Below are 11,729 nucleotides of genomic sequence, written 5' to 3' on the forward strand. Positions count from 1 at the left end.
TTCTGATGTTTTCGCCAAGATTCGTATCCAGGCGGACGTGCTAACCTTTTCGCTCCAATGTAGCATTGAGCGGATTAATGCTCACTCCTTCGGTCCACTTTTGATTTGGTGTGGTGCTTGTGAGATAAGGGGTTCCGCCCCATACCGATCCGTCCCACACCAATATCCACTAATCTGTGAAAATTTTAAGACAATCTCTTCAGCCGATTTTGAGCAAACCACTTTTACCTCCACTGAAACTGTAAAGCGATCTTGAACAACACATTCCATGATGGAGGGTATATAAAATTCGGTCTGTCCATTCGAACTTTGTGCCTATTAGCTTAGTAATCTCCCATTGCATGGCAATTTAGGAGCGACAAGCAATAAAAAGATAAGCTTTTAATATAAACTACAGAGTTCAGTTTGTTTTTGATTCAGTCTCATAGAAACAATCGTGGAATCCAAAACGACTTGCAGCATGCAGCTTAGCATTTGTGCCATTGCTACAGTTATCTTAGCGTTTCCCATCGTAATAGCATACCTATGGATACGCAGAAAACTCCAATATTGGGAAAGACGGCAAGTGGCCGCCGAGAGCTTGCCAGAGATTTACAAATTCCGAGGAAGGCAACATGTAGCCTATGCAATTCAAAGGATTTACCAAAAGTCGAAAAGTGAAAACAGATCCTATGCGGCCGCCTATCAGCTGATATCGCCTGCTTTGATAATTTCGGACTTGGACCTGATAAAGCAGGTGTTGATAACTGATTTTGAGTCATTCCCCGATAGGGGAATGTACTCCAATTATAAGCAAGACCCTCTGTCGCGTAATCTTGTGCGATTACAGGGCGGTATGTGGCGTAAAGTAAGGGCTAAATTAACGCCAACCTTTACCTCGGGCAAGATAAAGCAAATGTTCGGCACTATCATTGACATAGGTCAGCGTTTCATCGAAGTGATGCAGCAGAACGCCTTGGAACACAATCATCTGGTGGAAATTAAGGATTTGTGTGCCCGCTTCACCACCGATGTTATCGGTAGTGTGGCCTTTGGTTTGGACTGTAATAGCCTGCAGCAACCGGATACAGAGTTTCGGCGCAAAGGTGACAAAGCATTTCATACCATACATCCTTTGGGCGAATTATTGGCTTCGAGATATAGGAAATTTTTCAATGCTCTGGGCTATAGGGTGTTTACCAAGGATTTGATAGAGTTCTACTCACGCATCGTCAGGCAGACGGTAGAGTATCGTGAGAGGCATAATGTGAAACGCAATGATTTCTTGGATCTTTTAATTGAGCTCAAAAACAGCCCCGCTGAGGAGGGAGAATTCTCTCTATCTATGGAAGATGTCATAGCTCAGGCTTTTGTATTTTTCATAGGAGGCTTTGAGACTTCGTCGAGTACCATGACCTTTACGCTCTTTGAAATGGCTCATAACCCTGTTGTCCAAGAGAAGGCCAGGCAAGATGTAAGGAATACCTTGGAGAAACACAATGGAAAGTTTACATATGAAAGTCTAAATGAGATGCAGTACATTAGACAGGTGGTACAAGGTGAGTAAAAAAGGTGGCTGCAAGGACAAAGTTAGTGCTAAGATAGGGTGCGTCCACAGGGATCTGGGTCTGAGGCGAGTGGGTATGGCTGGGCAGTTAAACAGGTGATGTGTAGCGTGTGGTCCCTGGTTACAAACGGGACATATATCGTTCATGTCGGCATCTAACCTTACTCTGTAGGAGTTGAGGCGGCTGCATCTGCCGGAACGTAATTGAGCCAGAACCACTCTGGTTTGCGGGGGAGGTTTTCATTCTAGTCCTTATTTTCGTACTTTTGTCAGTCATCTATGTTAATGTAATAAATTCATGTTCTTTACAGAAACTCTGCGTAAATATCCCGTGGCTCCCACCGGTAGGCGTATATGTCGGCGCTCCTGCACTCTGCCTGGCCCCCAACCACTTACCATTGATCCTGGTGTATATGTCATCATACCAGTTTACGCCATACATCATGATCCTGCCATTTATCCACAACCTGAAGTCTATCGACCGGAACGTTTCTCAGCAGAGGAAAAAAATGAACGCCATCCAATGGCATATCAGCCATTTGGTGCTGGACCACGCTCATGTATAGCCGAACGTTTTGGCATGCTGCAATCAATGATGGGAGTGGCATTGCTTTTGCACAACTTTCGATTTTCCAAATGTGCACAGACTCCGGAACGCTTGGAATTTGATCCATTCAATATTAGAGTATTAAATTCCATTGAGGGAATTCATTTGAAAGTGGAAAAGATGTAAAGAGAATGGAAATACTGATGTATGAAATATGAATGTTGTTCTTGAAGCTTTTGACGTGATTAGTCCACGTTGGAAACCACTAAAATAAAAATTTTTTACGAAAAATGTTTTTGAGCTTTATAAGTCTTCCTTGAAGAACAATAAAAAAATGCTTTTGACAAAAGAATTTTTGATTTAAATAGTTTAGACAAGTAAAAGCGTGTTAAGTTCGGCCGGGCCGAATCTTATTTACCCTCCACCATGGATCGCATTTGTCGAGTTCTATGCGCGGTATCTCTTTTTAGGCAAACAAAGAATATTGAATAAGAACTGTTATGCTATTGAAGCTATATCAAGTTATAGTCCGATTCTGGCCATAAATGAATGCTGAACATTGTAAAAGTCATTGTGTAATATTTCCGTTCATTCGGATAACAATTGCCCCTTGTAGGGGCTTATGAAGCAAAATCGGGAGATAGGTTTATATGGGAGCTGTATCAAGCTATTTACCGATTCAGACCATATTAAACACGTATGTTGAAGGTCATGAGAGAAGCTGTTGTTCAAAATTTCAGCCAAATCGGATGAAAATTGCGCCCTCTAGAGGTTCAAGAAGTCAAGACCCAAGAACGGTTTATATGGCAGCTATATCAGGTTCTATACCGATTTACGCCATAGTAAGCACAGTTATTGAAAGTCATAACAAAACATCTCATGCAAAATTTCAGCCAAGTCGGATGAGAATTGCGCCCTCTAGAGGCTCAAGAAGTCAAGACCCAAGATCGGTTTATATGGCAGCTATATCAAAACATGAACCGATTAAAACCATAATATGCAGAGTTGTTGGAAGTGATACCAGAACACCACGTGCAAAATTTCAGCCAAGTCGGATGAGAATTGCACCCTCTAGAGGCTCAAGAACTCAAGACCCAAAATCGGTTTATATGGCAGCTATATCAAAACATGGACCGACTTGAACCATACTTAACGTAGTTGTTGAAAGTGCTACCAAAACACCACGTGCAAAATTTCAGTCAAATCGGACGAATTGCGCCATCTAGAGGCTCAAGAAGTCGAGACCCAAGATGGGTTTATATGGCAGCTATATCAAAACAAGGACCGATTTAGACCATACCTATCATAGTTGCTGGAAGTGCTACCAAAACACTTGGTGCAAAATTTGAATAAAACAGGACGAGAATTGCGCCCTCTGAGGCTCAAGAAGTCAAGACCCAAGATCGGTTTCTATGGCAGCTATATCAAAACATGGACCGATTTAAACCATACTTGACGTAGTTGTTGGAAGTGCTACCAAAATACCACGTGCAAAATTTCAATAAAAAAGGACGAGAATTGCGCCCTGTAGAGGCTCAAGAAGTCAAGACTCAAGATCGGCTTATATGGCAGCTATATCAAAACATGGACCGATGTAAAATTATACTTGGCGTAGTTGTTGGAAGTGCTACCAAAATACTACGTGCAAAATTTCAATAAAATCGGACGAGAATTACGCCCTCTAGAGGCTCAAGAAATCAAGACCCAAGATCGGTTTATATGCCAGCTATATCAAAACATGGACTGATTTGGCCCATTTACAATCCCAACCGACCTACACTAATAAAAAGTATTTGTGCAAAATTTCGAGCGGCTAGCTTAACTCCTTCGAAAGTTAGCGTAATTTCGACAGACAGACGGACGGATCGACTTAAATAAATGACTATCAAGAATTTGTATACTTTAAGGAATCTCAGACGCATATTTCGAGGTGTTACAAACATAATGATGAAATTAGTATAACCCCGTCCCATTGTGGAGGGTATAGAAATGAAATTGTTGCGCTTTGTTTATTTGTTTGTTTGTCTGTTCCGTATAGATTCAAAAACAGCTGAACCGATTTTTATAAAATTTTCACAGATGGTAGAGTTTGGGCCCCCGGTGAAAAAGGGGTATTAAGTTTTTTAATATCCGAAGGGGGGGGCGGACCCTCCCCCATACCCCCATTTTCAAAATTTCTCGGAGATGCTTGTACTGATTTAATCGAAATTTTGTATGCCACCTTATGGTTCCCCAAAAACGCGAAATTGGGCCAAAAGACTTGGGGGGACGTCCCATCCCAAAACCCACCCGGACGGACATGTTTACCGATTGGGACAATATGGGTATCAAATGAAAGGTATTTAAAAGTAGAGTGCGAATTTGGTATACAAATTTCGCCCAAAGTGATTGGGGGGGGGGAGGTCCCCCACTCCCAAAAAACCCTCAATAGGAATCATTCCTCGCTTTGGGCAATATGGGTATCAAATGAAAGATATTTAAAAGTAGAGTACAAATCTGACTTAAAATTTTTTTTCTTGTTGCCTGAGGGGCCTCCACATCCCCCCAAAACTCCCCGCACGTACATGTTTACCAATTGGTACCCTATGAGTATCAAACGAAAAGTATTAAAGAGTACAGCAAGAACTTGGTTCACAAATTTCGCCCAAAGTGTTTTCGGGGGTTCCCACCCCCCAACAGGACTCTCTTTGGGCAATATGGGTATCAAATGAATGGTATTTAAAAATAGAGTACAAATCTGGCATACACATTTATTCCTTGATGTCTGAGGGCCACCCCACCCTCCAAACCCCCCTGCAGGGCATATATACCAGTTGGGACAATATGGATATATGGATGCCCCTGCAGGGCATATATACCAGTTGGGATAATATGGATATCAATTGAAAGGTGTTTGGACGTTGAGTACACATTTGTTTTAAGAATATGGTCGAAGTTGTCTACGGGGCCTCCCCAACCACAAAACCCCTTAAACGGGCATGAATGCCTTACGTCACAAAATGTGTATCAAATGAAAGGTCTTTGGTAGTTGACTACGAATCTGGTATACATATTTGGTATAGAGTCTGGGACCGGCCTACCCTCTAAATACCCTTCAATAGGACGTGTAGTTCGAGCGGAATAACATGCGAATTAAAAGAAAGGTCTACATCAGTAGAGTTCGAATCTAATGTTTATATAAGGATTCAAGAGTTTGGGTCATGCCCAGCCATCCTGCCTTTCAGCAGGACATATACATCGCGACAATAAAAGACTTCAAAAAATTATGTTTTGGATCTTAGCGTTGGGGGGAGCGACCCCAATAAAAACAACATCACATAGGACGACCGAGAATATATTGTTCTCGAATGAATGGGTGTATCAGAGGGAAATCCCCCTCCATCTAATATACCCAAAACAAAAGGAATTAAAAACAAGTAAAAGCGTGCTAAGTTCGGCCGGGCCGAATCTTATATACCCTCCACCATGGATCGCATTTGTCGAGTTCTTTTCCCGGCATCTCTTCTTAGGCAAAAAAGGATATAAGAAAAGAGTTGCTCTGCTATTAAAACGATATCAAGATATGGTCCGGTTCGGACCACAATTAAATTATATGTTGGAGACCTGTGTAAAATTTCAGCCAATTCGTATAAGAATTGCGCCAATTGGGGCTCACGAAGTAAAATAGAGAGAACGATTTATATGGGATCTGCATCGGGCTATAGACCGATTCAGACCATAATAAACACGTTTGTTGATGGTCATAAGAGGATTCATCGTACAAAATTTCAGGCATATCGGATAATAATTGCGACCTCTAGGGGTCAAGAAGTCAAGATCCCAGATCGGTTTATATGGCAGCTATATCAGGTTATGAACCGATTTGAACCTTATTTGACACAGTTGTAAAAATGTAAAAATAAAATACGTCATGCAAAATTTCAGCCAAATCGGATAGGAATTGCGCCCTCTAGAAGCTCAAGAAGTCAAATCCCCAGATCTGTTTATATGACATCTATATCAGGTTATGGACCGATTTCAACCATACTCGGCACAGTTGTTGGATATCATAACGAAATACTTCGTGCAAAAATTCATTCAAATCGGATAAGAATTGTGCCCTCTAGAGGCTCAAGAAGTCAAGACCCAAGATCGGTTTATATGGCAGCTATATCAGGTTATGGACCGATTTGAACCATACTTGGCACAGTTGTTGGATATCATAACAAAACACGTCGTGCAAAATTTCATTCCAATCGGATAAGAATTGCGCACTCTAGAGGCTCAAGAAGTCAAGACCCAAGATCGGTTTATATGGCAGCTATATCAAAACATGGACCGATATGGCCCATTTACAATACCAACCGACCTACACTAATAAGAAGTATTTGTGCAAAATTTCAAGCGGCTAGCTTTACTCCTTCGGAAGTTAGCGTGCTTTCGACAGACAGACGGACGGACGGACGGACGGACGGACGGACGGACGGACGGACAGACGGACGGACATGGCTAGATCGACATAAAATGTCACGACGATCAAGAATATATATACTTTATGGGGTCTCAGACGAATATTTCGAGTAGTTACAAACAGAATGACGAAATTAGTATACCCCCCATCTTAAGGTGGAGGGTATAATAATATATGAAGGCTGATCAGGATAGAAAAGGACAGCATTAAAAGGTCTTGGGTAGTAGACCACACTTTTTACCCTAAAATTGGGATAGACATAGGAGGATTTTGGCAAAAAGGAGCTCACATCTGGTATCTGTTTTATGGCCAAGTGTTTGAGGGACGTAACACACATTCGGGGACGTAACATACATACATATATACTGACTATAGCAATATGTAGCTTAAATGTTGTTTTTGGGAGTCGAGTGTGAATCCGATATCCACTTTCGAGGCAAAGCGTTTGGCAACTCTAATCTACCACCAAAACCAAGAGAATGAAGTAAATCTTACATTTAAACTGTAATGGGCGGACCCTTCCCTTACCCTATTTTCAAAAACGTCAGATCTCGGAAATGGGTGGGGCAATTTAAGCGAACTTTAGTTTGTTTATAACTCAAAAACAAAACTTTCGTATCCTTACTTATGGTGGGATATCTAAAGGGGCCGCGCCAACTACAAGGCCCGCCAAATAGAAATATAAACCAGTGATGATAATATGGAGCTCAAATGAAAGGTATTTGAGACTAGAGCACAAATCTGAAATATGGGGGTCCACCTCAGCAACAAAAATACTTCAATACCAGACACATTTACCGACCATAGCAATATAAGGCTCAAATGAGAGGTAGTTGGAAGACGAGTATATTCACATTGGGGCGAACTATCTGAAAGGCCGTACTAGGGCCTTATTTCCCGACCATGCCGTACCCCCAAAGCAGGGCTTATTTCCTCACCATGTCAGTGTAGGGTTCAGTAAAAATAAGAGAGTGAAAGAATGCGCATGGGAGCGGGCCCTATTCAGCTAGTATTGCAATAAAATTGTCATTTGTAAACCGATTGTCTCGAAATTTGGCAGGAAGGATTTTCTCTTGACTCTTGACATTACTGCTGAATTTCATGGAAATCGGTTCAGATTTAGATATACCTCACATATATAAATATAGCCCGATTTTAACTGCTAGAGTCACTAGAAGCTCATTAATTGACCCATCTTGCCAAAATTTTGGAAAACGATTTCCTCGATGACTGCCACAGTATCTGAGAAGTTTGCTTGAAATCGGTTCAGATTTAGGTATAGCTCCCTTATATATGTTAGTCCGATTTTGAAAAAATATTGCAATAAGGTGCTCATTTTTTAACCGATTTTCTCGAAATTTGGCAGGAGGGACTTTCTTATGACTCTCGCCATTACTGGTGAATTTAATGGAAATCGGTTCAGATTTAGATATAGCTGTCATATATCGATATCGCCCGATTTCCAGACAAAGAGTCACTGCAAGCGTATTGTTTTACCAATTGTGGCAAAATTTTGCAAAACGATTTCCTCGACGACTACCACATTATCAGAGAAGTTTTCTCGAAATCGGTTCAGAATTGGATATATTGGTTTGCCCAAAAAGTAATTGTGGATTTTTCATATAGTCGGCGTTGACAAATTTTTTCAAAGCTTGTGACTCTGTAATTGCATTCTTTCTTCTGTCAGTTATCAGCTGTTACTTTTAGCTTGCTTTAGAAAAAAAATGTAAAAAAATATATTTGATTAAAGTTCATTCTAAGTTTTATTAAAAATGCATTTACTTTCTTTTAAAAAATCCGCATTTACTTTTTGGGCAACCAATAGCTCCCATATATATGTTCGTTGGATTTTTTGTATTTTGCAATAATGTTGTCATTTGTCAACTGTAGTGATTACAATTTGAACATATTTGCTCGAAATTTGATACGGATTGTTTTTATAGTCCATCTGAAGACATCCGCCGAAGTCCATCAAAATTGGTTCAGAATTGGATATAGCTCCCACTTTGTACCGAAATGGTAGGTGTAGGGTATTATACAGTCGGCACCACCCGACTTTTGCCCTTCTTTACTGTTTCGTTCATAAATACAGAGAGGTCACTACATGTTCGATAACTCTATCGTTTACCAAATGCCTCACCTGGAACCGACGATCTGGTGGAATCCTACCGGATGCACTGTCGATATTGATGACTGCATAAGTCATCTCATCTCTGTTGTGCTTTCTTGCCACTTCGGGGTAAGAGCGCGGCTCCACACCGTTCTCAGCGACCATTTTCCCTTTCTGTAATGGCTGTGGCATACTTTATGAAGTCACAGTCCTTCATGAAGACTCAGGGTGGAGGGGAGGGGAGAGGGGATGGTTTGGTCTTGCTAGAGTACTTGAAAGTGGGGAGCTCTGTTAAGAGGATCAAGAATATATTCATATATAGTTTATAGGTTCCAAGATCAATATTTCGAGATGTTACAAATGGAGGCCACCGTAGCGCAGAGGTTAGCATGTCCTCCTATGACGCTGAACGCCTGGGTTCGAATCCTGGAGAGACCATCAGAAAAAAATTGTCAACGGTGGTTTTCTCCTCCTAATGCTGGCAACATTTGTGAGGTATTATGCCATGTAGAACTTCTCTCCAAAGAGGTGTCGCACTGCAGCACGCCGTTCGGATTCGGCTATAAAAAGGAGGCCCCTTATCTTTGAGCTTAAAACTTGAATCGGACTGCTCTCATTGATATGTGAGATGTTTGCCCCTGCTCCTTAGTGGAATGTTCATGGGAAAAATTTGCAATTCTGCAAAATGGAATGACTAGACCCCCACCATAAGATGGGGGGCATACTGTTATTTTTTTATTTTCGACAAATTTTAGATAAGATTGCGCTGGTTGTATCCAAAGTTCAGCCCTGCATTTTTACTCTTTTGGTTGTTTATTTTTTTTTTTTTTTGAAAAATAAATTTTCATTAACAATATCCTTTCAGCTTAAAGGTACAATCTTCAAATATATGCCCCCTTTGGGAGCAGCCAAAACATTTTTCTTATCCAGCTCCAAGGGTATATCAGTCTTAGGGCAACATTCAAAACGATATTGCCGCAATAGAGAGACTAAGCCGATTTTGGCTTGCATTTTGCCAAATCTCAAGCCAATGCAGTTGCGAGGTCCATCGCCAAAGGGTAAATATGTGGAGGGATGACGCTTTTCACATTCACTCGGAGTAAAGCGAGAAGGCCTGAATTCCTCAGGATTGTCATAGTATTGAGGGTCATGGTGCATGGCATAAACGGGTATGGCGGCCAGAATATCACGCTCTATAACATGGGAAGAGTTTGGTACTTTGTAGTCATTCTTGGTGACACGCACCAATACTGAGAGTACAGGATATTTGCGCAGGGTTTCTGGAAAGTGAAAAGAGGAAAAAGGTGTAAAGTTATATGTGGTAAAAGGTTTTTATATATTGGGTTGCCCAAAAAGTAATTGCGGATTTTTCATATAGTCGGCGTTGACAAATTTTTTCACAGCTTGTGACTCTGTAATTGCATTCTTTCTTTTGTCAGTTATCAGCTGTTACTTTTAGCTTGCTTTAGAAAAAAAGTGTAAAAAATTATATTTGATAAAAGTTCATTCTACAATAAGTTTTATTAAAAATGCATTTACTTTCTTTTAAAAAATCCGCAATTACTTTTTGGGCAACCCAATATTATCATTATCTCTCAAATACCGGTTCGATGCATAGGAGCATGTCATGCTGCTAATGTTGTTTGAGTCTCCTTTCACTCACCTGCTATAACTTGTTCCAAATATTGCATTCCATGCAGCCCCTCATAGGTCAGCTCCCCTTGGGACAGCTTTAGGCTATCTAAAATCTCATTTCTCAATTCATCTTGAATTTTCTGATTGCAAGCCAATTCATACAATGCAAAAGCCATGGTGGTCGATGAGGTATCAAAACCAGCCAAAAAGAAAACAAAAGTCTGAGCTGCCATTTGCTCAATGGTCAGGCCATGCGACAAATCAATGCCTTTGGAGGCACGTGCCATCTCCTCATCTTTGGCTTTCATTTCGATTAACAAATCCATAAAATCATTACCCTTGACATTGTTCTTTAGGCGATAGTCGACCGTCTGTCTGATGACATTCATGAAAAAATCGGTCAAATCATCGGGAAATAGTTTCATTCCCAACTTTTTGGCCAACTGACCATTTGTCAGGGTAAATAGCTGTATGAGCGTATTGTGGCGAGGGCGAGTCAGTATATCTCTACCCTTTTGGCGAAATTCTGCATTGGGATCTTTTAAGCTGTTGCACTCAATGCCGAAAGCGCATGTGCCTATGACATCGGTGGTAAAACGGGCGCACAAATCACGAATCTCCAATATCTGATCCGAGCTCTTGGCCAGCTCTTCTCCCATGACCTGAGTAAATCTTTCGCCCACCTTAACCACAGTGTGAAACATGTACTTCATACGGGCCGAAGTGAAAACAGGCGATAGTTTCGTTCTCATGGCACGCCACTGTTCACCATCCAGAGCCACCAAATGCCCAGTTAGAGGATCATCTTCCACATTATTAAAGCCGCCACGATCATGGAAATTTGAAAAATCCTTTATCAAAATATTTTTAATCAAATCCAAGTCCAAGATCAAAGCGACTTTGCGCACAAACACATAGGTGCCGGCAAACGGTGCCTTGCCTTTGAATTTCCTGTACAGACGTTGATTAATATCCCGCATGTGATATTTCGTACCAGCTCCCATGTAGTTGCCCACCAATGGCAAAGGAGTTTCTTGCAGAACACCACGTCGTGTCCAGTATGTGTAGAAATTGTATAAATACCACGCCAACAAAGCGAGTGTGGCGATTAGCAGTGTAGACATTAGCGTTAACATGGTGCGTGCGATACGACTCTCTCCGACAACCAGTTTAGACTGAATTCTAAAATCAACTTCTCCATTGATAAAATCGAATGGCTTTGCTACCAACAGAGTTAAGGTAATTTTTTCCGATAAAGCTTTTTAACCGCTACGCTAGTGTGGGGAGGTAAACCCAACACTTTATTCTGTTTGTAACGCCTCGAAATATTAGGTTAGGTTAGGTGGAAAAGAGGGTGCCAGTATACACCTAAGCCAGTAATCGGCTTGTTGTGAGCTCTAAAAACTATAAAGTAACCTCTAAAAAGAAAATTCTATGATAG

At 41.1% G+C, this 11,729-nt stretch overlaps 2 protein-coding genes across 2 annotated transcripts; one reads left to right on the forward strand and one right to left on the reverse strand.

Moving 5' to 3' along the window:
- Nucleotides 1–424: 424 nt before the first annotated feature.
- On the forward strand, nt 425–2,445 carry LOC106083650 (probable cytochrome P450 6a18). The gene is made up of 2 exons (XM_013246796.2): nt 425–1,538; nt 1,858–2,445. Exons 1-2 carry the CDS (start codon nt 461–463, stop codon nt 2,277–2,279), a joined length of 1,500 nt encoding a protein of 499 aa, XP_013102250.2. The 5' UTR covers nt 425–460; the 3' UTR covers nt 2,280–2,445.
- A 7,033-nt stretch (nt 2,446–9,478) lies between these two features.
- Nucleotides 9,479–11,448, reverse strand: LOC106083649 (probable cytochrome P450 6a14). The gene is made up of 2 exons (XM_013246795.2): nt 10,317–11,448; nt 9,479–9,933 (listed from the first exon to the last, which is right to left on the reverse strand). The coding sequence occupies exons 1-2, from the start codon at nt 11,422–11,424 to the stop codon at nt 9,515–9,517; spliced, it is 1,527 nt and encodes a 508-aa protein (XP_013102249.2). The 5' UTR covers nt 11,425–11,448; the 3' UTR covers nt 9,479–9,514.
- Between the last annotated feature and the right edge of the window lie 281 nt (nt 11,449–11,729).

This window comes from Stomoxys calcitrans, chromosome 5 (genome assembly GCF_963082655.1).
Source record: "Stomoxys calcitrans chromosome 5, idStoCalc2.1, whole genome shotgun sequence".
Taxonomy (NCBI): Eukaryota; Metazoa; Arthropoda; class Insecta; order Diptera; family Muscidae; genus Stomoxys; species Stomoxys calcitrans.